The sequence below is a fragment of the Trachypithecus francoisi genome, unplaced genomic scaffold (assembly GCF_009764315.1).
Source record: "Trachypithecus francoisi isolate TF-2019V2 unplaced genomic scaffold, Tfra_2.0 Lachesis_group3, whole genome shotgun sequence".
NCBI classification, from domain to species: domain Eukaryota; kingdom Metazoa; phylum Chordata; class Mammalia; order Primates; family Cercopithecidae; genus Trachypithecus; species Trachypithecus francoisi.
The window spans coordinates 87,371,439-87,397,722 of record NW_022681468.1 but is presented as its reverse complement, the minus strand read 5'-3'; the positions used below and the strand labels follow the sequence as shown (position 1 = coordinate 87,397,722).

General features: G+C 45.6%; 1 protein-coding gene and 1 long non-coding RNA gene across 3 annotated transcripts in view; one reads left to right on the top strand and one right to left on the bottom strand.

Annotated features, from left to right (window-relative positions):
* Nucleotides 1-26,284, bottom strand: part of PCSK6 (proprotein convertase subtilisin/kexin type 6) — a 187,647-nt gene that overhangs the window by 22,377 nt on the left and 138,986 nt on the right. The window contains exons 14-17 of one of the 2 annotated variants that reach the window (XM_033188812.1): nucleotides 7,141-7,320; nucleotides 6,939-6,977; nucleotides 1,680-1,782; nucleotides 208-404 (exon numbers count right to left, since the gene is read on the bottom strand). In XM_033188812.1, the coding sequence (XP_033044703.1) occupies nucleotides 208-404; nucleotides 1,680-1,782; nucleotides 6,939-6,977; nucleotides 7,141-7,320 (519 nt within the window). The remainder of the gene's footprint in view (nucleotides 1-207; nucleotides 405-1,679; nucleotides 1,783-6,938; nucleotides 6,978-7,140; nucleotides 7,321-26,284) is intronic. The other variant, XM_033188813.1, reaches the window with a different exon arrangement.
* LOC117070118 lies at nucleotides 8,928-12,526 on the top strand. The gene is made up of 3 exons (XR_004431774.1): nucleotides 8,928-9,629; nucleotides 11,763-11,919; nucleotides 12,010-12,526. It is a non-coding gene; the product is annotated as an uncharacterized LOC117070118 (long non-coding RNA).

Genomic DNA, 26,284 nt, shown 5'->3' with positions numbered 1-26,284 from the left:
AGGTCTGTGGGGGAAGTGCTATTAACTAACAGGCCTGGGTGCTTTGATTTCATCATCTCTGCCTCCTTCCCCTGTTGCAAGTCCTTACTCAGAACAACAAAATACACAGGAAGCAGAAGTCTGGGAAATTCTCCCAGGAGAGAGGGCATAGGCCCAGAAAGTTGGGGCTGGCTCATCAGTTCTTGTGCCCACGAACATGCCACTTACTTTCATCAGCATAAAATCCTGCAGGACAGAGGGTCACACAGGTGTTCATCTCCTGGTGGTGATAGAACCCACGGCGGCAAGACAGGCACTGTGTCGCACCCCTGCCGGAGCAGGTCTCACACCCCTTGTGGCACCGGCGACAGCGTCTTGCTCCTGTGTCCCCAAAGTACCCCAAGGGGCACACACTCACACACTTCCTGTAGGAGCAAAGGCAGGAGGGTGAGGGCCTTGCCAACCCAGCCCCAGCCCCAACCCCATGCCCGCCCCTTTGTTTCCTTTGAGGAAACAAAGGCTTCAGGAGTGAATGTCAAACATGATGCCCTTTGTCTTGGTAAGTGCAGTTCTGAGGTTCCTACATACACAGGTGGAGAAGTTGGAGGCCTTGCACAGAACCTGGGAATCCCTTCTTTTAAAAGCTGGCCCCACTGAAAAGTCCTGAGGGTGTGCATGGTTTCCCAAGGGCATCGTGAGGTTGGTATTTGACTTCTGGAGCTGTCGGCTCTGGCAAAACCCTCTCTCGGGTGCCCTCAGGGAGTGAGTCTCGTGGGCAGTGAGTAAGGCCAGCAGGGTGACAGCCTTTGCACTTTGGCCAGTGAGTGCCTGTGGCTGGGAGCTCCAGGATGCCACGAGAGCCACATGGGCACCTGGCTCCACCGTGCACGGCTGCACCCGTGCCTGAGCCCTCATGGGTGTGCACCAGTGGTTGGTGGGTGCATCTGTCACCCAGGCCTTTGGGGAGCCTAGCAGTGTCCTGTCATCAGGGCCTCCCAGGCCTGGCACGTGCAGCGCATGATGGGTGCTCAGGGAAGTTTGTGAAATGAGAATGGACAACAGAGCAGCTGCAGGACTGTCAGGGAAGATAATTTGAGAAAGTGGTGATGCCAGGAGCTAGAGGAGCTCCGTGGACAGAGCTCAGGGCCTGACTGCAGGCCACACAGGAGGGCTCACTCACCAGAGAAGGGTCAGCCCGAACCGGGCAATTGGCCATACACCTAGAGGCCCAGGTCAGAGCTCCTGATATCCTCTCTTGGGGTAAACTCAGCGAAACTTTCACTCAGTGAAAGCCCCACACCCAACCAGAGTCCAGAGACACTGAGAAAAAGACCATCAACAGGCTGCGAGGGCAGCACCAGAGTCTTGAATTGCATCCATCTCCGGGCCCTCTGGGACAGCCTTGCCATGCCCAACATGACCTCCTTCTCTTTAACAACATGGATAGAAAAGCGTTTACAAGCACGGATGCCAATGTGCCATAGCTTTTAATTTCTCCATAATGGATGTATATGACTTGTATGATAGGAATGCCAAGTTACTAAAAATTTTAAAACTCCAAAGCAGTTAACTTCAGTGTCATGATTGTTTGGGGGTGCTACATTAATTCCTAACTGGGGCATCAGAACATGGAGGGACTAAGGATACAACTGGAAAGAACCACTGTGTGGTGAGCCACAGGGCTCTGGGACATGCGTTACCTGCTGGTCTTAACGCTCCCGAGGCTGAAGTGGATGCAGTTCAAGCACTGGTCTGCATTGGGGCCATCACAGCCTTTGTCACCACACTCCGGATGGCACACACCTTAAAGAAACAAGCATTGCCTTTCATCCAGAGAGATGCCTTCTCCATCTACTGTAGTCCCACGGATCCCCATGTCAGGATATTGCAGCTTGGGAGAAGCTCCCAGACCCTGCTGGGGCTGGACGGCCAGACGACAAGGCAGAAGCAGCCGTCCCCATGGATAACAGGTGCAGCTGAGCCTCGCTGGGCTCCAGTGTCAGAGTCTGAGCACCCTAGACAGGGATGGCATGAGAAGCAGCGAAACATCCAGGGCTGGATGTGCTGCCCGGAGCAGGGAGGAGATGGACTTATGAGAGCCTGGAGGGGTAACGGGGAGGGAGAGGCTGGAACAGCTCTGTTTCATTTACTCACTTGCACCAGTCATGATGCTGGGACCAGCCAGAACCTTTGACTTCCACGTGGAGGACAGAGCAACACAAGAGGGGGTACTGAGTGTCAGGAGAACTGCTAGCAAGCTGATAAGCCAGGAGGAATTAGGGAGGACCCCCCCACCCCCACCCACTCCACTGCGGCGGGAATGGGGATGGATCTCCACGTACTCAGGACCGCCTGGTGGGGCTGTTGCTGGCCAGGTCTGGGGTGGGGCAGGGACAGAGCCTGACAGTGTGTCCTAGGGTTAGGGGACTGCTGTTTTCTGTGCTGAAGGCTGAGCCCCTTTCAGAACGTCCCCTTTAGGCTTTCCTCGGAGCCCTTGGTGGGAGGGCAGCCGTGTCTTCCCTCAAGTTCCCAGGGGTACCCAGTTTCTCACTCTGGAGGCCGGTTTGTTGTTGGAAAAACAACTGAGAACTGCAGGGGAGCTGAGTAGACACCAGCAAACCTCACCCTCTAGGTCCTTCCCAGGTATCCCAGAGATGAACCCAGTGTTAAAGGTCTACCCCTCAGGCGCAGCCGGGGCACGCTGCAGGGGTCCTCCCCAAGCTGGTCTGCAGGAGTGATGCCTGAAGCCAGAACTGGGGTGGACTCCCGCCTACTGCCCACCTGTCCCTCTTACGCTGAGGAAATGGCTCAGGGGACCCCAACAGCTCTGAGACACAGGGACTAAGTGGGGCATGTGAAGGCTTTTGAGTTATTAGAAAAAATACCTCCTCCTCTGAGGTATGAGTTATCAGAGGGGATGGGGAGTGAGCTCAGGAGTAAAGCCTAGTTAGTTGCCGGCCACCTTCATTTGTGGGGACTTGAGGAAAAGACAAAAGTCCTCATTCTCTGCTGCCCACAGTGGAGTTTTGCTGGGGCACACAAAGCCCTCTTCATTTGTCTTGAAGTCTCCAGACCTTCCCAGTGTCAGACCCAGTGAAGTTGGCTTCCCTCCCTGAAGGCTCTCTGGTGTTGATATTTCCCTAGTTTTCACTGGGTGGGGGGCCTCGCCTGTTCCGGTTCCCACTGTGAACCCCTTTCAGAGCTGTGTGTATCCACGAGGACACTCTAGACGCCGTTCCTGGGTGGTGCTGACACCCTGGGTTCCAGATGCTGCCCACCATTTCTAAAACTCATTGCTAAGCTCGTCCCCCCAGCTCCAGAGGGTTTACTATATTTTGGATCAATTCCTATCTAATTGGATTCTTTGCCCACCCCATCCTGGGTCATCTATGGGGACAGCCTCCGAAATCCTCACTTCTTGCTCCATTGCTTTAAATTACTCATTTAATTTAAATGGGTAAATTAAATTGCCTTCCCACCCTCACAGCTGGCCCAGCAAGGGCGGGGCTGTCATGGTGACTTAAGGACTTCTCTCCTGCCTTTTCCTGCAGCGCTTTCTCCCTGAGGAAGCAGCAGGTCTGTCTTGCTTGATAAAGTGAACAATTTCCTTCATCTTAAGAAGATGAGGGCATGGGTGGGACAGGGAGGCAGCAGACCAGTCTTCTCACTTTCCAGACACAGGGAATGGGAGATGGGTGGGCAGGGCTTGGTTCAGTGTGTTCACTGCTAGATTCCCGGCATTAGACACAGAGTAGGTGCTCAATCACTATTTGCTGAGTGGATGAAAGGAAGGTGGCTAGGAACAGGGAAAGTATAGATGTCCTCATTCATCTCCAGACAGAATGTTCTAGGATGTCCTTGGAGGAGGACAGCCTTAGGGAGGGCCCTGGAGCAGTGCTCTCAGCTGCTGGTCACACCCCCCCGACCCCTGCTCCTGGGTCTGTCTGCAGTGGAAAGCTTATTCAATAATTTTGCATGGAGCCCCAAGCAAGGTTGGGGTCTATTCAACAGAGCTGCAGAGCCCCCACACTGCATCAAGGTCACCCACAGGTCAGGTGAAGACCATGCCCATTCAAGGGCCCAGATGCCTAGATAAATATCTGTAAACTTTCCCAGTATGGCTCTCTACTTGAATTGTGTTTAAAAGCCAAATATCCAGATTCGACTCTCCCATGAAGTGTCCTTAAATTAAATCCACCTGACTGGCCACGTTGTCCCAATCACTCCACCGCCTAAGCGTGTTCTGGTACAGCTGTAGTTCATTCTCTGGGCGAGCATGTTGTTTGTGTTGTAATTTGTACTTATGTCTGCTTTTCCTCTCGCCTCAATTAGCGTGAAAGTTCCTCCAAGCCCCACTGCCTTCTTGTGTCACTTCCCATAACTCCTAGCAGGGGTCTCTTCATACACGGGGGGCTCCGTTCATGTGCTGAACAGCCTGGCTAGCGGCTGATGCCCCTCTAGATGGACTTAGACTGACACGGGTTTATTTGAAAACTCCACCTTCAATCCTTTGTGGAGCAAATCCAGGATTTTAAAAAAGTACACAAAAAATAAATGTTAGAAAGCAACTTGGGAGTTCTCCACGGGCTTTGCCATTGCGTGCTTGGACCAACTGCCGAAGGACAGGAGGGTTTGGCATCACCATCTTTCCCACCATTCACACCATCTAAGAATAGCACACTGGAACCTCACTGGAGCAGTATCAGACCCGAGAGGAATGTAAGAGTTGAGTTGGTTAATTGCAGACAAGAGGTGCCCACAAGAATAAAGCATACTGAGTTCAAGTCTGGTTTCCTTCCTGACTGCTGTGTGCCCTGAGCAAGTAACCTAAGGCTTCTGGGCCTCTGCTTGAGCCTGTCGAGTAAGCACGGATGTGCTGAGCCTATGAGCACATATGGTCCTGCTCCAGACATCACCCTCATCCTGTGAGCTGGCTCCTGTACCTGTGGAGCCATCCTGGAATCCCGTCTTCCAGACAACACCACGTGGGCTTTCGGCTTCCCTTGCAGCCCTGTGTGGGTGACCACAGTGTCCTGAGCTGATCTCAGCCCACTCAGTTCCCTTTGCTCAACAATGGCTTCTTTCCTCAGGCCCAGTCTTCCCTGTGTTCCCGTGCCAGTGCTGTCCTGGACCCCAAGCCACTCTCTTGTAGGAACCCAGGCCCTTCCCTGCCTCCTGCCCCCATCCTCACTGGTTTCAGTATCTGCCAGATCTCTAAGCCCACGCTGCCTGCAGGCACCTAAGAGTGGTTGCTACAGTTGCAGACCCCCAGGCATCCCACACCTGCTGAATCTCAGTCTCTGGGTGGGGCCAGCCCAGGGTCTGCTCTCAACCCAGCACCCTGCGGAGTCCCTGGGGTGGCCTCCACCCGCACTTTGGCCACCAGATGGCTCTGGCCTAGCAGGCTAGCTGTCATCACAAAATTGTCCACCTTCAGAACCACAGCACTGACGTCTTCCTTGTGCCCCATGCTGCCCACTGCAGCTGCTGCCCTTTCTCCCAGCCAGATGCTCTGGTCCCCCAACCTTCCTCTGCAGGGGCCATCTTGCTTGCTGCTGTCCTGGGACCCTGGCCATTTGCAAGTACTCCCTAGGCTTCCCTCGTCCCGCTCGCTCACCTCCTCTATTTCTTGGCAACTGCTCTCTTGCCCAAAGGGTCCAAGTGCAGCCTCCACTGGCCTGGGCCCATCACTCCCAATGCACCATGCCCAAGGCCAGTTCCAGACACCTCATCTCATATTCATCTGACCTTGCATTGGACTCTAATGTGGCTCCTCCTCCTCCTTTGGCTTCCACACTTTTGGCACCGTCCAGTTCTCACCTCCTCTGTCACTCTGTCCTGGTATCTGAAGAGGCTCTCCTGCTATCTCTGGTCTGCCCATCCCACTCACCCCTGAGACTTCAGGGGGCTTCCCTGAGAGCCAGGAACACATCTCCTTCCCATGGAGACCCCCTCTCTCCATCTAAGCCCTGCTTAGTAGACTGCTGGACTGCAGAATGGTATTACAGTGAGGTTCCATTGTGCAAGGCTGAAGTCAGTAGCAGATTTTAAGAAAAAAATCAGTTCTTTATTAATAATTATTGAATCTTGCCACAGTTTATAAATCACAGGGGGAAACAGAGCAGATTAGTGCATACATAATTGAATGCTCTATTTTAAAAGAACAGTAGAAGAAATTTAAAATGGAATCGACCATAATTTATACTTGATATGTATTGGTGGAATTCTCCATTTTGTTATTTGTTTTTCACAGAAGATACTCGATAACTTAAAGCATCAATGTTCTTAGATATCACCCATCATTTATCATTTAGCCATAGTATTTAGCTAAGGAAAATACGTCCAACCAGAAACACCTCTTCTCGCACAGATTGCTACAGGATGGCTCAGAGGAGAAGAACAGCTTCTAGTCTAACATACGAATAAAAGCCGTGCCCAGCTCAGTGGCTGGAGCCTCTCTGGGCAGCTGTGGCTTTTGGCTGTCTTGTGGAATGAACTGGTGTCCCCAAACCAGGGCCCACCTTGGCAATGGGATAATTGGAGAAAAAGGATTCATGCAGGGCCTTTTTAGATGCCGTAAGATTTTCAAGGCATCTGTGTAGCATCAGCATCTGCTGACATCATCTCTTGAGATCCTCTCTGGGTCTTTAATCCAAGGCCTCCAGGCTGGTCAGCATCTCTGCCACGAGCTCCTTTCCCAGCTGTGCTCCTTGAACCCAACCTTCCTGGGTCCTTGGGAGTACTGTGTCCTTCCCACATCCTGACCTCAAGGACTAAAAGTGGATGGACTTGAGGGAGTCAGGAGGCTGAGTTGTGAGATGGGGGCCTTTGAGGAAAGGGGGTGCTCCTGGAAGTGGCTAATTTACCAGGGGGCAATACCCCATTCTGGTTGGGCATATAGACCCTGCTTTCCCAGCTGGGAAGGTTGGAGAATACTTACTGGTTTGAAGCATACTTACTGGTCTGTAAAATATTAGCAGAGCCTGGGGTGGAATGAGCTGTGTGAGTGCAAATTGCCATGATTATTATGATTCCCAGACAAGAGAAGACACACAATCATCAGCCCCACCTTTGCCAGGAGCAGCCCCACATTTTAAGAGCTACTCTGGACAATCAAAGCTCGTGGAAGCTGGCCGTCTCCTCTTGCTTCAGGTTCATTACCTGTGTAATCTTCCTCATCTTCAGGAACTTCCACCTGGGAGGGTGACAGGGCGGCCTTGGGTGGCTCCAGCTCTGGGGCCGAGAGCTCCAGCATCCGTGAGCGGGACTGATGGGCACTGAAGGTGTGGTACGGGTGCTCCGCTGTGCCATACAGTATGAGGCTCCATTCTTTCAACTTCCCTGGAAGGCACCAAACCCACAGAGTCACCTGCCTGTGCCAAGACCTCTGTCACTCACGGAAATAAGCCAGAAGCTGCCTGGTTCCTCCCCTGATAGCCGGGCTGTGGCCTGCTACCTTCACTTCCTGGTTACCTGATGGCCAGGTGTGCTCCTGTTGCCCAGGCCACATGCTGCTTTCCCCCGGCATCTCATTCCTGCAAGCCAGTGCCCCTCTATTCCTGTTCTATGGAGCTGCCCTCCACTTCCTGTCCCTGTTGGGATGGAGGTCAGCCGGGCTGGACTCTCCACTGTCCTGGAGGCTGTCCTCTGCCCTGCTGATCTCACTGCAGCCTCCCTCCATGCTGCCTCCCCAATAATTAGCAGCAGCCACCTTCCCCTCTTGGGATATCCGGTGGGCAGATCTGGGGCCAGGCCTGGCTGTGAATCTTCCAAATGTGATAACTGGGTGGCATGGAGGAACCCTGCTGTTTGGATCCTTGATCCTAGATCATGGGAAGACTAAGTCTTGGGCTCTCTCCTCCATAGCCAGCCCAGGACAGTGAGGGATGTTCTAGGGGATAGCAGTGCTGGTAAAAACCCAAATGTCTGCAGAAGCTGGGTGGAGGGAGAATATCTTTGAAAGCAGGGGGATGACTAGACAGACACCAGGCTCCATGGGGGCCATGAGAGACAGACAGGCACAGGAAACACAGGGCTGACGGGAGAGCTCCCAGCCAACATGGGGGCAGCAGGGGTCCCACTCCACTGATGGCTCCATGGGGAGTGATGGTCCATGCAGTTATCTGTTCTAAGGTATCAAGCAAAGTGAAAATCCTGGTAGTAATTTCCAGGTGAATTCCTGATGTTATAAAACACATTATAAACAGTCCCCAATTTATGACAGTTTGACTTACAATTTTTTGACTTTACAATGGTGTGGAAGCAAGATGCATTCAGCACACTCCTAGACTTAATGATGGGGCTATGTTGGGATGAATCCACCATAAGCTGAAAATATCATTGAAATAAGTCAACTTACAATTGTAAGTCAAAGAGCATCTATACAAGTAATTAATGCGTATCTGCCAGCCAGCTCTGCTGCTGGCTAGTTGTTTAAGCTGCCTTCTCCTCCTCCTCCTCCTCCTTCTTCTTCCCACAGCATCCCCAGAATTCAGAGCAGGGTAACTGTTTAGAAGGTCATCACCCCACATAGTTGAAGGGGCCAGGGGCCAGTGTGACCTGCCCAAGGACAGCTGCTCACGCTGACGGGGCTCCCGGATGCCCCAGCCTCTCAATGTTTGTTTCTAACTGGATTGGCTCAATAGGAAACACATGCATACACATGTTCAGCTGTGAACCCCCTCAGTGGGCCCTCATGACTGTCTCCTGCAACCCAAGCTGGGGACAGGGCCATTGCTGGTTCAATGTCTCTGTTGGCTGAAAAATCCCTGCTTCCTCTTCCTTTCCTGACACGGGGTTTCTTGGCAATCAGAATGGTTTCAGGGAGGAAAAATACTGCTCTGATTCTTTGGTGTTGACTGTGTTTTCTCAACACTTACCTCTGCCCGTGCTCACTGCTCCACCCACTGGCTCTGAATGGCAGCCCACCTGTCTTTACATACCTGCCTATGCACTGTTTCTGCAATGTGGGCCCCTCTGTCAGTACAACTTTACTTTTTGTTCCAATTCTGGAAATCTCTTAGCGTTTCTAAATTCCAGAACAGGAGCTCCTGCTCATCCTCATACCATAAGCTCCTAGGCTGTAATCCACACCATCCTGGGTGGGTGGGCAGGCAGGTGAAAGACAGGCAGGACTGGCCCCACTGGTGCGATTTGAAATGAGGTTCAACACTGACCCATTTATACAGTGTGGCATGTGGCAGCCCTGTCTCATTTTAACCATAGCCCCAACTGGCTAAGTACTAGGTTCTAAAAGGCTGGAGCCTCCACACTGCCCCAAGTCAGATTCTGTATTGCCCAAGCCTCCCTTGGCCTGGCCAGAGCTGGAAGAGGTAAGCAAGGCCCTTCTACATGAAACAGCATCCCCAGCACAGCATTTCTAGCATGCGGTCTTCCACAGGGCTCAGTTCATTTAGACACACAGCAGCTCCCCTCCCTAACACAGTTCCTAACCTAGCCTATGTGTGTGGTGATAGCAACACAGGAAGTTGTTCTCACTGCTGCAGGTGCAGAAAACAAGCCCTGGTGAGGAACCTCTGACTCTCCTCAACTCCTTAGGATCCAATTATAGCCATATTCCAACCACAAAGGAATCCGAGCACTTTAACTACCAAGTGGTGAACTGTGATTACGGTGGGGGTGTAATGATGGTAGGACAGGGACCAAGGGCTCTAGAGGCTATCATTTGAGTTGAAGTTTATTTCAACTATAAAGGATGTCTCCAAACACACACACAAAAGGCCTGGTCACTAACAGTGGATTTTTATTTTCAGATATAGTTGTGGTAAGACAAACAAGAGGAGCTGCTTATACTCAGGGTCAGTGGTGTGCACTGTGTGGAAAAAGAGAGCAGCAAGAATTCCCAGGGAACCAGCAGACAGGCAGCTTCATGGGAAGGGAAAGAGGGCTGGACTGGAACGGAAGACAGACTTCCTTTTTATTGCACTCTCTGTTTGACTTTATGTATGTATGTATGTATGTATTTGGACAGAGTCTCACTCTGTTGCCCAGGCTGGAGTACAGTGGCATGATCATGGCTCACTGTAGCCCCAACCTCCCAGGCTCAAGCCAAACTCCCACTGCAGCATCCCAGGTGGCTACGACTACAAGTGTGCACCACCATGCCAGTCTAATTTTTGTATTTTTGGTAGAGAAGGAGTTTCACTATATTTCCCAGGCTAGTCTCAAACTCCTGAGCTCAAGCGATCCTCCCACATTGGCCTCTCAAAGTGTAGGATTTACTGGTGTGAGTCACATGCCCAGCCTGTTTGACTTTTTGTTAAAACCACAGCGTATATTACCTGTTCATATATACACATTAAAACTTTTTAAAAGTTTAATGTTTAAAAATCTATGAATAAAGTGGTTGTATATTCAAAAAACCCCATTAAAAAGCAGTAGTACTCAGGGTTTTGATTTTTGTTTTTGAATAGGTAATATACAAGGATGGCTCAGAAATCCAGAAGTATAAAAGTGCATATGACGAAGTCTCCCTCCCCACGGGCAACGTTGGTTCCCCATTTCTTGTGTATCATTTCTGAAGCATTTTATTCTTATTCAAGCAAATATGAATGTATGTTTCCCCCATCCTCTTTGGTAACACACCTGCTAGCACTTTCTGCACCTTGAGTTTTCCATTAACAGTGTATCTTGATCCTTCCATGGCCGCACGGGATAGATGTAGTGTTGTTTACTTAAACAATCCCCTACTAATGGACATTTAGGTTGTTATAAACTTTGGCAATTATAGTCATGTATAGCTTAACCATGGGGATACCACCTGAGAAATGCAGGTGATTTTGTTGTCGTGTGAATACCACAGAGTGTGCTTACACAAACCCAGATGGTACACCTGCTCTACACCTAGGCTATAGGGTACAGCCTGCTGCTCCAGGCCACAAACCTGTGCAGGATGGTAGGTACTATACTGAATACTGTAGGCAACTGTAACACAACGATAAGCATTTGTGTACCTAAACATATCTAAACAGAAAAAGGGTATAGTAAAAATATGACATTAGAATCTTACGCAATGGCTACTGTATATGCGGTCTGCCATTGATGGAAATGTCATTTTGCAGCATGTGACTACACAAATAGTGCTGTATCCTTGTTCAAACAGGGAGCAACTATTTGAGGTGAGCAGAGCAAGGGCCCTGGAACAACAGGGTCTGGATCCTGGCTTTGCCCCTACTAGCAACGTGACCCTTGGGCAAACTACTTCATCTCTGTTTTTTAGTTTCCTCATTTGTAATGTGGGGATAATAATAATGTCTCCAAATGTCTACCTCACAGGGTTGTTTTGGAGATTAAATGACTTAATGATGATAAAGCACTTAGAATGGAGACTGACACACAGGAGCTGTCCGTTAAGGGAAATCTACTGCACATGTCATTTCAGCTGTGTGCATGTGTACCTGTAGGCTACATTACTAGAGGTAAAACTGGGTGTCAAAAGGAATGGGCTCCTTTGCAGCCTGGAGCTATGGCTTACATTGCCAATCCGATAACTCAGAAAGGTTAACGTCACATTTCTCTCATTATGTGAGAAACTGAGCATCCTTTTCATATAATTAAGAGCAAGACAAATTTCTCATTTGATATAATTAAAAGCAATTTACAAACTTGGAAATTTACCAAAGACATTTGCTAGGAACAACGGATGAGACGTCTAAGACGCATAGAAGCAGATCTTAGCTGCATTCGTAGCAAGGGTCAGTAGAATGAAGTGGTGTTTTGTTCACACATGGTTTGTATTTTTGTTCTTTCTCTCTATCTGCAAGATATTCATGAGAGCCTATGAGGAGCCAGGCAATGAGCTAACAACTTGCAGATCTGAGAGCTGGGAGCTCCAAAAAAGCCAGCAGGGAAGAAGCAGTGGGGCCCAAAGCAACCCCTTCCTGTATGTGCCTCCAAAAGAGACATTTCCTTTCCTAATAGGTGCGATTTGCGACACTTGACCTAAGGTTAAGGTTTAGACAATGGTAATTTTGGAGACATTTATCTCCTTTCTTTTTTTTTTTTTTTTAGATGGCATCTCGTTCTGTTGCCAGGCTAGAGTGCAGTGGTGTGATCTCAGCTGACTGCAACCTCCGCCTCCCGGGTTCAAGTGATTCTCCTGCCTCAGCCTCCCGAGTAGCTGGGACTACAGGTGCATGCCACCACACCTGGCTAATTTTTTGTATTTTTAGTAGAGGTGGGGTTTCAGAATGTTGACCAGGATGGTCTTTATCTCTTGACCTTTTGATCCGTGGGCCTCCCAAAGTGCTGGAATTACAGGTGTGAGCCACTGCACCTGGCCTATCTCCCTTTTCTAGTACTTAAATGCTTTTTTCGCTTCCTCAACCAAGGGAGTCACTTTGGTTTTCCTGCCTTCGGAAGACGTAAAAATAAGAATTCCATACCTATGGCATAAAGTGTATGGCATAAATTTGAAGTGTGGTTCTTTTTTAAAATTATTTTTTTCCCTAGTTAGAATAAAAATTATTAAATGCTGAGATATTTAAAGAAAAAATAAAAATAAATCGCCTATAACACTTTTGTCATATTTCCTCCTGGGCCGTTTCCTATGCATGTGTATTTCTTGCATAGTTGAAAACACACAGTATCCTGTTTTCTCTTTCTTTTCCCACTTAGCATTATATCATGTTAATTGCATTTGGCATCATTTATTTTCTTGTTCATTGTTTTCCCTCCCTTCAGCCTAGAAGTATCACAGGGGCAGGGAACATGTCTCCCTTGTTTGGTGCATTAGTTTCAGTGTGTAGCAAGTTTTGGGCACATAGTAGGTACTCAATAAATGCTTGCTGAATGAATAAATCCATTAAAACATTTTTTTTTGACAACAAAATACTTCACGCCGTGAATGTGACCATTTGTTTAACAACCTCTTATGACAGGTTATGACAGAACGTTTAGTCCAGTTCCCTTTTTTGAAATACATAAATCTGCCATAAATATTACTTGATGCAGTCTGGATTACTTTTTCCCAATAGAGTCCCCAGAGTGGAACCACTAGGTCAGGTGACAACACTGTTAATGTCTTATCTTGAACTCTATGTCTATCATGAACTGTAATGCCAACTTATGTCTAACATAAACTGTAACGTCACATGATCCCTCCACAGTGTTTGGTGTCCCATGAGGCTTGACTGCAAAATGGCCAGGTGAGGGACCACAGGCCACCTGGGCAAATCAGTTCCTTTACAAGAATTACCCCCTCTACACAGTCCCTTCTCCAAACCACAGCCCAAGCTTAACTGAGGCAGGAGGGTCAGATGCCGGTGGGTGACTTAGGATAACAGACTTAAGGCAGAGACACACAGGAATGAGCTTCTTGGAGGTTTTAGTTTTCAGGAGGCATCTGCCTCCTCTCACTGAGTCCACAGTGTCAGCCCCCCATAGCAGCAGCACATGTGCCAGGACAGGCTCCCCAGGCCGGCCCTCCACACTCGGTCATCCCCAAGAGGCCACATTCTCCTTGGGAAGATAAGCCACATGGGTGCAGAAGAAGCACGGAGGAAGAACAGGCAGACGCGTCCAGGGACACCTCAGGCCAGACCAGGGTCTATACTCAACAGAACTGCCACCCAGAGGCAGTCGGATTTTAGAATGTTGGCCCTGCTTTCGGCCAACCGCTTACCAAGAATGTATTATTTACTATTCAAGACACTCTACAAGCCTGTTCAAGTTTACTGTTGTACAAACCCAACTAGCACCATGAGTTCCTTACTTTCTAAAGGGAGGGGGTCTTAAAAGATGCCCAGTCGAATTTTTTGCCATCAGATTCCTGAGCCTGTAGAAGAATCACAAATCCACCTGTTTAAACACTTGGGCCAGCACTGCCAGCAGGCTTCTTCCAGATGTCAACAACGAAGGCCAGGGGAATGTCACTGTGAGAGGCAGAGAATAATCCACAGCTAATGCCATCTGAGGCTGCCAACAAATGGTTTTATCATCATTCACTATCTTCAATGTGGTATTTCCCCTCAATGAATTAAATTCATAATGAACAAACAGGATTATTCCCATTATGCAAAGAAAGAACCAGAATTAAGGGGAGACTATGGTTGAATTTGCCAACAGAAAGTACCAGCAGTAATGAAGCTTTTCTATGCCTGGCATTTTCAGTTAAGCATTAAAATCCTTGAGAAGGAAATTTATAATCGGAGACAAAGCAAGTAGGGGTGGGGGAAAGTTCTATTAGATTAAGGACTCTGAGCTAATGCTTTTGGATTCCCGGGTTTTCTTGGCTATAAGAGAAGTTATTAACAATATAGAGTTTAATTAATTCTCCCCCTATGTCCCTATACTTAAAATACGCAGGAAGAAATTCCTTAATTGAAACACAGTGAAGTAAGAGAGCCCTAGAAAAATCACGTAAATATGTTTCAGTTTAAAACACCAGTGGAAGTTTTTTCCTTTTGAGATTCAGTGAACTAGCCACCCATGGCTATGTTCAAGTTACAAAGCTTAATGCAGAGGTTTGGGTGGAAGGAATAAAAAAGGCTTACTTCCACCCATTTATAAAAATATACAAAAACACCCCTATAATTCACATACTTGATGCTCCTATAATTTGCTCCTTAAAAGGAGTGAATTTCACAGTATGTGAATTATATCTCAATGGAGCTATTATTAAAAATACTGTGTAGGGGCCAGGCACAGTAACTCACGCTTGTGATCGCAGAGCTTTGGGAGGCTGATGTGGGAGGATCTCTTGAGGCCAGGAGTTCGAGACCAGCCTGGCAACATAGTGAGACCCTATTTCTACAAAAAATAAAATAGAAAAATTAGCCAGGCGTGGTGGTGTGCCCTTGTAGTCCTATCCACTCGGGAGGCTGAGCTGGGAGGACTGCTAGAGCCCAAGAATTGGAGGCTGCAGTGAGCTGTGATTGCACCACTACATTCCAGCCTGGGTGACAGAGCAAGACCCTGTCTCAAAAAATATATATATTATAATTACACATACACACAGTAATTTTTTGTGTATACTACATATATATATATATGTATACACACACAGAAATATCAACCTTTACTCAATAGATTTAACATATTATTAAAAATACACTTTAAGTTCACATTACGCAAGTAAGAGAAAGATAAAAAGGAATTTAGGAATGGCTTGGAAAGCAGGATAAGAAAAAGAGCACATATATGTGTGCTCCCCATGTACACACACATCCATGTATGCACATGTACATGTGTGCACAAGGCATCCATAACACGCACACCTGCACACATGTACTTAAACCTGAGCACACATACATACACACATGAACTCTCAGACCCAGGCTAAGAAAGGGGAGATGGAAGGCTTCCCTGTGCTCCTACAGCCACAAAAACCCTGAAAGATGGTATTTTAAACGCCAGGAAAAGGATCGAAGAATCCTAAACAAATATCCATCCAGGAAAGAATGATCACCTGTGTGTACAATGTACAACACAGCACTTTTCTTAATGGCATCTATAAGGCCATTCTATCTTTTAAGATTTTCCAGCTTTTCCAAAGTAATAAATTAATTGTCTGGAAAGTAAAAAACTCTTACAAGGTTTATAACAAAGAAAGTAGTCCTTTTTTCACTCCATTCTACCTCCTGGAGTCCCCCTGATTCCTTGCCTCTTTTTAACACTGAGATAATTTTTCTGGTATTTACCCTTACATTGCTAGATAAAAATACTCACGTTTTGTCCTGGTTTCTTGATGTTAGACATTGTCTAACGATGTCTCACCTAGGAAGCTGAGAATTCAGTTCTCTTACACTATCTTCCACATACTCATGTGCTCCCTCTCCCTCCCAGACCTCCCAATATTCTTCTAACAAAATTTCTTACTGGGTCCAATAGTTACTGTCTTTCCCCCACCACCCTTTCATTTTCTGGGAGATTTCCTCAAGTTTATCTTCTAACATATCTACTGAATTTTGAATTTTTGACTTATATTTTTAATTTTAAGGCATTTATGTGCTTCTCCCAATGTTCCTCTTTTTTTTTTTTTTTTTGAGATGGAGTCAAAAAAAAAAGGAGGCTGGAGTGCAGTGGCACACTCTCAGCTCACTGCAACCTCCACCTCCCAGGATCAAGCGATTCTCCCGCCTCAGCCTCCTGAGTAGCTGGGATTACAGATGCCACCACCACACCCAACTAATTTTTGTATTTTTAGTAGAGATGTGGTTTTGCCATGTTGGCCAGGCTGGTCTTGAACTCCTAACCTCAGGTAATCCACCCGCCTCAGACTCCCAAAGAGTTAGGATTACAGGTGTGAGCCACACCACACCTGGCCAAAAGTGTGTTTTTGTTTGTTTGTTTTTTGAGACTAAGTCTTGCTCTGTCACCAGGCTGGAGTGCAATGGCACAATCTCGCCTCACTGCAACTTCCGCCTCCTGGGTTCAAGCAATTCTCCTGCCTCAGTCTCCCAAGTAGCTGGGATTACAGGTGCCTGCCACCACGCCCAGCTAATTTTTGTATTTTTAGTGGAGATGGGGTTTCACCATGTTGGCCAGGCTGGTCTTGAACTCTTGACCTCAGGTGATCTGCCCACCTCAGCCTCCCAAAGCGCTGGAATTACAGGCATGAGCCACGGTGCCTGGCTTAAAAATTTGGTATTTTTAAAGTGCTGGAATAAATACTCCCAACCTAGAATTCTATATCCAGTGAAAATACCATTCAAAAATGGGTTGAAGTAAAGACATATTCAAAGAAAACAAAGCTGACCAAGTCATTGCCAGAAGGCCAGCTTGATGAGAAATGGTAAAGGATGTGTTTCAGGCTAAGGGAAATGATACCAGATGAAAATTCAGATCTACAGAAAAGAATAAAGAGCACTAGAAATGGTAAATATGTCAGTAAACACACCGAAGAGTAGCTGTTTTCCTTAATTTATTTAAAAGACAACACCCCTATAATCCCAGCATTTTGGGAGGCCAAGGTGTGTGAATCACTTGAGGTCCGGAGTTCAAGACCAGTCCGGCCAACATGGCAAAAACCTGTCTCTACTGAAAATACAAAAATTAGCTGGGCATGGTGGTGCGTGCCTATAATCCCAGCTACTTGGGAAGCTGAGGCAGGCGAATTGCTTGAACCCAATAGGTGGAGGTTGCAGTGAGCTGAGATTGCACCCACTGTATTCCAGCCTGGGAAACAGAGTAAGACCCTGTCTCAAAAAAAAAAAAAAAAAAAAAAAAGATTGCTTACAGCAAAAAATAATATCACTGTTTCAAGAAGGAGTTTGTAACAAACACAGAAGTAAAATGTAAAACACCCACCACTACAGCACAAATGAGGAAGAGGAGGGGGATGGAATTACACTGCTATTAGATCCTTTTATTTGTGAAGTGTAAAGCTGTTCAATATTAATTCTAAGTAAAGTGTAATAAACTAAGGATGCATATTGTAATCCCTAGAGCACCACTCAAAGTACAGCTAAAAAGCCAATAGAGGAAACAAAGTGGAATACTGACAAATATTTGATCAATCTAAAACAAGGCAGGAAAAGAGGAACAGAGTTTATTTTATCTTTTTAATACTGTTGGGTTTAGTTTTCTTGACATTGGGCTTAGAATTTTTGTATTTATGTTCTTGAGTGAGATTAGCTGAAAATTCTCCATTCTCATATGTGCCATTGGGATTTGGTATGAAGAATACACCGGCTTCAGCTGGGCATGGTGGCTCATGCCTGTAATCCCAGCACTTTGGGAGGCTAAAGCGGGTGGATCTTCTGAGGTTGGGAGTTGGAGACTAGCCTCACCAACATGGCAAAACCCCATCTCTACTAAAAGTACAAAAATTAGCTGGGTGTGGTGGCGTGTGCCTGTAATCCTAGCTACTTGGGAGACTGAGGCAGGATAATTGTTTGAATCTGGGAGGCAGAAGTTGCAGTGGGCTGAGATCACACCACTGCATTCCAGCCTTGGCAACAGCGTGAGACTCCGTCTCCAAAAAGCAAACAAACAAACAAAAAACACTGGCTTCATTAAACGAAGTGGGGACTGTTTCCCTCTTTTTCTACTGTCTAGAAGAATTTATGGAACATTGACGTTATTTCTTCCATTTAAGTGTTTGGCAGAATTTGCTGGTAAATTGCTGTGGCCTTGAGTTTTCTTTTAAATTATAGAACCAATTTCTTTAATAGGACAATTTTAAATTTATGTAAACTTCTGTCAGTTTTGTTAAGTTGTATTTTTTCTTGGAATTTGTTCATTTAAAATTCCTTTGTCACATAATTTTAATGTACACAGGATCTATAACCATGTTCTTTTCACTCCTGAAATCACATAGTTTCAGTTTTTTCCTTGGTCTACTTACAAGTTTATCAATTTTATTAGTTTCGTTCAAGAACCAGCTTATGGCTTTTTAATTTTCTCTACATATGTTTGTTTTCTATTTTTTAAATTTCTGCTATTTTAAAAATTCCTTCTTTCTTCATTCTTTATGTTGTTGGTCTTTTTCTATCATCTTAAGTTGAATGCTAAGCACATTAATTTTCAGATTTTCTCTTTTCTGATATACGCAATTACGGCCATAAAGTTGTCTAACTACTATTTTAGCTGTATCCTCCTAATTTGAATATGTAGTATTTTTATTATCCAGTTTTAAATATTTTCTAATATAAATTATGTTTTTTTCTTTTAACACATGAATTATTTAGAAGTATTTTTCAATTTTCAAATGTAGGGAAACTTCCTAATTAACTTTTTGATTTTGATTTCTAACTTAAGTGTAATGTCAGACAACAGTCAGAGAACAGGGTTTACATGCTACCAATCCTTGGAAATACATTGAAGCCTGCCAAATGGCTCAACATGTGGCCAATTTTCATAAATCTTCCATCTGTATTTGAAAAGTTGGTGTACTGGCTGGGTGCGGTGGCTCACGCCTGTAATCCCAGCACTTTGGGAGGCCGAGGCAGGCAGATCACGAGGTCAGGAGTTCAAGAACAGCCTGGCCAACATGGTAAAACCTCGTCTCTATTAAAAATACAAAATTAGCTAGGTATGGTGGCACACACCTGTAGTCCCAGCTACTCAGGAGGCTGAGGCAGGAGAATCGCTTGTATGTGGGAGGCGGAGGTTGCAGTGAGCCAAGATTGTACCACTGCACTCCAGCCTGGGCGACAGAATGAGACTCTGTCTCAAAAAAAAAAAAAAAGGTTGGTGTGTTATTCTGTTGTTTGATACAGTGTTCCAATATGTCCATTTGACCTAAATTGTCAATTGAGATATTTGCATCTTCTGTTCTTACGAATTTTTGCTGTTTTATCAAATGTATGCGAGGTATGCTAAATCTCTCCCTCCTGTGTGTGTTTGTCACTTTCTCTTTGTAGTTTTAAAAAGTTTTTGCTTTATGTATTTTAAGGCTGTGTTATAAATTGCATGAAAGATTAGAGGTGGAACTTTTAGAACTGAACTAAACCTTTTATCAATATGTATAGACCCTCTACATATTGATACATACACAGAGCTACATACAAAGCTCCAAAACACGCTGTTTGCCATGACATTTCTGTGTGCCTGATGTTAATATAACTACACTAGCTTTCTTTGGGTTATTATTTGCCTAGTATGTCTTTTCCCATCTGCTTTATTTTTATTTCTTCTGTTTTCTTAAATTTTAGATATCTTTCTTGTGTACAGTTATAACAGTCAGTCCCAGCAGGAAGCAGACAGCATAATTAAAATAGGATGATCCAAAGAGGCTTTCATAAGTAGACTATTTACAAAGGTGTGAGCAGAGGGTAACAAAGCCAGAAGGGACGGTCAGGTCCCTGGGACTACTGCTCCACAGGCAAGGTAAGGGTGAACTGTGACCGTGAGGAGTGCTGGCTGCTGAAGGACTGGAGAATCACTAACTCATAAATAAATATCTCCTCTGTCCCTCCACTCTCCTGCTGGAGTTTCCCCTTGACTGAACTCAACTATAAGCAGGGAGTCTGTGGGGTGAAGAAGTAGAGAATGGATCTGGTAGGTAAATGAAATATACATGACACTACAGAAAACACTTTTTTTAATTTTTATTTTTATTTCTTTTTTTTTTTTTTTTTGAGGTGGAGTCTCACTCTGTTGCCCAGTCTGGAGTGCACTGGCGTGATCTTGGCTCATTCCAACCTCCGCCTTCTAGGTTCAAGTGATCCTCCTGCCTTACCCTCCCAAGTATCTGGGACTACTATTAGGCACACACCACCATGAGCTGCTAATTTTTACATTTTTAGTAGAGACGAGGTTTCACCATGTTGGCCAGGCTGGTCTTGAATGCCAGACTTCAAGGGATCCACCCACCTTGGCCTTCCAAATACATTTTAAATACATGAAAAAAAAAATCCAATATGACAACTTTTGTCTCTCAAGGGGAGCAATGAGTCTATATGCCTTTAGTGAAACTAGTGATGTTATCGGACTTGTTTCTAAGCACTTGTTTTGTGGGTTCTAGTTACACAGTTTTGTCTGTGTCTCCTTTTCTTGGGTGCCCCTGAGGTGCCAGTGTTATGTGGTCTGCTAGGTGGGCTCCCCAGAGTCAGCAGATGCCCTCAAGCAAAAGCCGGTATCATGATTCCGTTCACCTCTTTGGCTGTGAACATTTCAACCAACATTTACAATTCTTTTCTGTGGGAGGGAGATTTGAAGACATTTGTCTTCTCTGTTGTTGGAAATAAAAGTCCACAACATCTTTTAACATTTTGATCTTGTCTTTGTTTTGGAGTAATTTGTTAGCAATTTAGGAAAAAAGTTTTATATATCTTTTATTTATTTTTTAGAGACATTAATATTTAGACTGAAAAAAAGCGAAACAGATTATGAAGAAAATAAAATCATAAACAAATTGGAACATTTTTTTAAAAAAGGAAATAATTATCAAAACTCTGGAGGGGAAATTTAAAATTATTTTTAAGTCAAAAGTGAAACAGCAGGCCAGAAAAAAATATTATATGAACTATGACACACACAGGGTTATTACACCAATATTTTACATAGACTATATACTTATCAGCTTGATAGCAACACTGAGAGCTCTTGGGAAAGACAGAAAAGAGAATTTTCTTTCTTTCCTTTTTTTTTTTTGAGACAGAGTCTCGCTCTGTCACCCAGGCTGGAGTGAAGTGGCAAAATCTCGGCTCACTGCAACTTCTGCCTCCTGGATTCAAGTGATTCCCCTGCCTCAGCCTCCTGAGTAGCTGGGATTATAGGCGCCCACCCGTGACCGGCTAATTTTTGGATTTTTAGTAGAGATGGGGTTTTGCCATGTTGGCCAGGCTGGTCTCGAACTCCTGACCTCAGGTGATCCACCTGCTTCAGCCTCCCAGTGCTGGGATTATAGGCGTGAGCCACTGCACCACAAAGGGCAATTTTCAAAAGAAAAAACACAGTGCACAAACATTTGAAAAATGGTTCACCTTTGTTAGTAATGATCACAATGTAAGCTAAGGAAGGATATCATCTATCTCCTCCAGAACTGCCCACTCCCAGTAAGACTACAAATCAGTTCAACTATTTCGAAAAGCAAATTGACAATATGTATCAAAAGTAGGCATATTTGTGGTTTCTACCTCTTATTTATCCCAGTAATTTTACTTCTGGTAAATAATCCCAAAGAAATAATTTTAAATTCAGGAGAAAGCTTTTTGTACTAAGCTGTCCACTCATAATAGGAAAAAATGAGAAGCAATCTACATGTCCAACAGCAGAGACATACTTAAATAAATTATGGTACTTCCATTGGTAAAGTATTATAAAAATCCATAAAATGCTGCTTATGAAGGATATTTAATGACATTTAAATGTGCTTGCTATGCAGGTAACAAAAAGAAAGACCAAGTTATATATGCAGCACAGTTAGGATTCTGTAAAATGTCAGGGGAGAAAAAGACCAAGTAGAAATGCCTGTAGAGACGTGGTTTTAAACATGATGTGTTTCTGGAAATAAGTAATGAAGTCAAATGTTTGAAAATCAAACACACTCACCTATTCTGGGGCGAACCTGGTTGCCGGAATGCTCAACTGTGCAGGCAGCAGGAATGCCCAAGCATATCTCATTCCTAAAACTGAGGGCAAATCTGGGAAAGGGGTTTCAAGAGAGCTCTCCCTCCTCCTCAGATCTGTCAGTTTCATTTTCATCAATATTTAGTATTTTATTTGCAAAAATCAGGTATGAGGTGAGACAAAGATTATCTTTTTGTTATGCTTTCTACTGGAGATACAGAACTGACTAAACAATGCTGTGATTCATAAATGTGCACAGCAGCAGTTGGTTGCATTTCTCCCCAAGATAAGTGGGGATGCATATTTCTTTTTTTCTCGAACGAGGAGAGTTTTGGGGAAAGGCGTCATTGTAATGGCCCCATGAAAGAGAAAGGAGGTAAAGAGATTGACTGCAATATTAATGCAAATGGGGTTAAAAATGGAACTTTTTGACAATAGTGTGTATGGTGACTGTTTGGAGACTGTGCCAAGTTCTTCAGCTCTGTTTCCAAGGAAGTGGGAGTGATACTCTATAATTGCACTTTCCAGAAATGAGAGTTTAGTGACAAACTTTAAAGCCGGCGCAGAAGGCATGTGCTTTAAATCTGTCTTCCTTTCTAGCATCAAGCACAAGATAGATTGAGCCATCGAACACAGATTGCAAAATCTCAACTCTTATCTTAGAAATGAAGATTAGCTCGAAACAGATGTCAATAAAACACAGATCAAGACTGCTAGCAATAAAATGAGAACAGTTATGCTCTTGGGGAAAAAAAACATTGTTGAAAGGGCCACTGAAAGGAAATTAAGAACTCATGGAACTTTTTAGGATGAATAAAGGGAAAACATGGTCACACAGAAGAGACTACTTTCTTCCCCTTCATTAAACACAGCTGAAAACAGAACTGGTTAAAATTATATGAGCTCTTGATTTAAACAAGGTTCATGCTTGCATGCACATGCATTCATTCAGTCAATCAACAACTGCTTGTTAGCCATGTTCAAAGTGCTGAGCCTTCGGGGGAGAGAGCTGAGATATCCAATTCTGGACTTCCAAAGGCAACCAAAGTTCTAAACATGATGCCTTTGGTCATCTATCCCTCTGCAGTATTTCATAGAGATTATCAAAGCTCTTGTTCAATCTGCCACCTGAAGATATGTTTTAGTCCACGTTCCCTAGAAAACAAGGGTCCGAAGCGAAGCCCATGGGCTGAGGCTTTATTGGGAGGTGCAATCCCAGGACAACAGGAGTGGAGGGCAGCAGGAGGAAGGGCATAGGGTTGATAAATGGAAGGAGCTGTGTTTCAAGCTGGCTGCAGCTTCACAAAAAAACAGGGTGGTTGCTTAGCCAGGGGAAGTCTTCCAAACAGGTCTTGTGAGACCAATGTGCCCTCAGACAGGAAGGGCATATACTTTTATCTCCTTTCATTGGGTAAACTTTCCTTCTGGGTTGTGTTACCTGCCCCCTCCAGGCGGCTTTTGCTGGGGAGGCAAGATGCCAAGCCTCACCTGGAAGTGGAGAGAAAAGCCACAACCCTGCCCCCAGGTCCTGCTGGGTTGGACCGAACTCCTGCGCCTCCGCTGCTCCTCCCTGGTGGGAACGTCAGCAGCCATTCCAATGCCCAGGCTTCAACGTGGAGGAGGCTGGGGGAAGCTGGGGGAGCCGAGGCAAGGAAGTGAGGGCTAGATCTCTCTACTGGGCAAGAGGCAAGGCCTGACGACAGCGGGGCTGGGCCAGTGCAACATTTATGGAGTGAAACATCATCAAAATACATGTTTCGAGGTATAAAGCATGAACTGTCATGTTTGAAAATAACCTGCTTCCCTGGGCTTTCTGGAGTCTTCCAAAGGTGTAGCATCACCTTTATGAGAGACTCTTGTCACAGCACAAGGCAGAACTTCAGAATTTGATATGCAACTGACATGTGTAATTGGCTTCAAGGAAACTTAATAGCAAGAAACACTTCTTGGTGTTTTTTATATCATAGGCACTATGGACAAAGACAGATCATAATCCTGAAACCTTTAAAACTCCTCATAAAGGATTTGCTCATGTGAAACCTTCCTCCATTTGAACCTCCCCAGGTCCGTTAAGCAGACACTATTATTCCCACCACACACATGCAGAAACAGAGACTGAGAGGTTCCGTGACCAGGCCAGGAAGTGGCCAGTTGAACTCGGACCACACCTGCCAGCTGCTCTGTTCTGGGCTCACCCAAAACACCACCCTGAGGTTCAAATCCCGTTCAGGGGCTCTAGTATCTGCGGAAGCCTGGTCTCCTCCCGCCACCCTCCTGCTCCTCTAGCTCAAGTCGACTGAATAGCGGGTCAGGTTTGGTTTTCATAACTGATCTATACCCCGAAAGCTTATTCTGCAAGTTCTGGCAAAAGCACTACAGTTCTGACTAGACCTTCCTTGATCCTGTCTCGGCTTCAACTTTCAGGTTTCTGGGAAGGAGAGAAGCAAAGCTGGGATTCCACAGAAGCACAGGGTAGGTCAGGTGCACTGGGCTGAGCTCCAAAGAAAGCCAAGCCCTGTGGGAACTTCCTAAATGGCTCTGCCCCTGGGGCCTGTGAAAGTCCTGAGGAGCCAAGGCAATGCTTGGCTTAGTATCTCCTCCTGGCAGTTTCAACACAAAGCTTTTGGTTAGCAAAGTTTTGTTTGTTTTTCTTGGGAAAAGTGTTGCTTAAGAAGAAGAAAGGAAGAATAGAAATGTATCTGCTGAGTTCAAAAGTCAGAAGAGTTTTCCCTTAGGGCCAGCCAACCTGACAGCAACCCAGCTTTGCCTGCAGCACAGCAACCCTGGATTCAGTGGATTCCAAATTCCTGGGTTCTGCAGAGGTCACAGCCAATTGGATTTTCCTCAAAGGCACGGAGGCAGGTCTCTACCAGCTTCTCCGGGCTGGAACTTTCCCAGAGAGCAAAGGCACCAATTCCTCAAGACTGTGGTAAAACACACACTTGCAGTGGCAGGTAGGGAGAGGGGAGAGAAGGAGCCTGGGCTCCTGCGACAACCTACACAGGCTGCGTGAGAAATTTCATGTCCACCAGATGCTGGCAACACACTGATGAGGGAGTCATGAGTCCAGGACTCCCAGCCCGTCACTGGTGGAGCCAGCATGGGACCCAGGCTCCTCTGCCTCCGCATTTCCGCTCTTTAAATCACATCACTCCATGGCCCCCAGTGCAGAATGCCATATAGATTCATTTCACACATTTGTTCTACCATCTCTGCAACTCCTGCTTGTTGGCTTTCTATCATGATTATGCCTTCTTGTGTTTTTGTTTATATTTTTTTATTTTTATTTTTTCTGAGACGGAGTCTCACTCTGTCGCCCAGGCTGGAGTGCAGTGGCACAATCTCAGCTCACTGCAACCTCCGCCTCCCTGGTTCAAGCAAGTCTCCTGCCTCAGCCTCCCGAGTAGCTGAGATTACAGGTGCACGCCACTGCACCCGGCTAATTTTTGTATTTTTATGTTTCACCATGTTGGCCAGACTGGTCTCCAACTCCTGACCTCGTGATCCGCCCACCTTGGCCTCTCAAAGTGAAGGGACTATAGGCGTGAGACACCCCATACCTGGTCTTTAGTTTATATTTTATTTGGATACTACAGATGTTGAATATCTTGTGTTTACTGGTTATTTGTATGTTTTCTTTATGAATTGCTTTTCAGGCTTTTGGCCTATTTAGTGATATTATTTAAGTATTTCTTAGTGATCTGTAAGCACTCTACATATTAAGGGTATAATACAGTATAGCACTCTGTGATCACCTACACACAGTACAGCACTCCGTGATCACCTACAACACAGTACAGCACTCCGTGATCAGCTACAACACAGTACAGCACTCCGTGATCAGCTACAACACAGTACAGCACTCCGTGATCACCTATAACACAGTACAGCACTCCGTGATCACCTATAACACAGTACAGCACTCCGTGATCAGCTATAACACAGTACAGCACTCTGTAATCATCTAACCTCTAGGGTTGAGGTATTAGAGATAAAGGTGTCTACCTGTGTATTAGAATTTTTTATGCCAAATATTACTTTAATTTTACCCCTTGGAAAAGTAACCTTTTAGCATATGTAGAATTCAAATGATCACTATTTACTGATTAGCAAGATTTAGTCAGAAAAACAGTCTGATTTATTAAACAGCAGTTAAACCAATGGCAATTAGACCTGGGGGCCTCTGAGTGGGCCCTGGGAAGAATGAAGTCAATGAAAAAAGAACCCCTGGTTGTGATGTATAGTCCTAGGGGAGGGCCCAAGGCTCTACTCAGAGGGGCTGGCTCCACAAGGATACAGAGGAGCTGGGACAGGTGGGGAGCAGTGCACT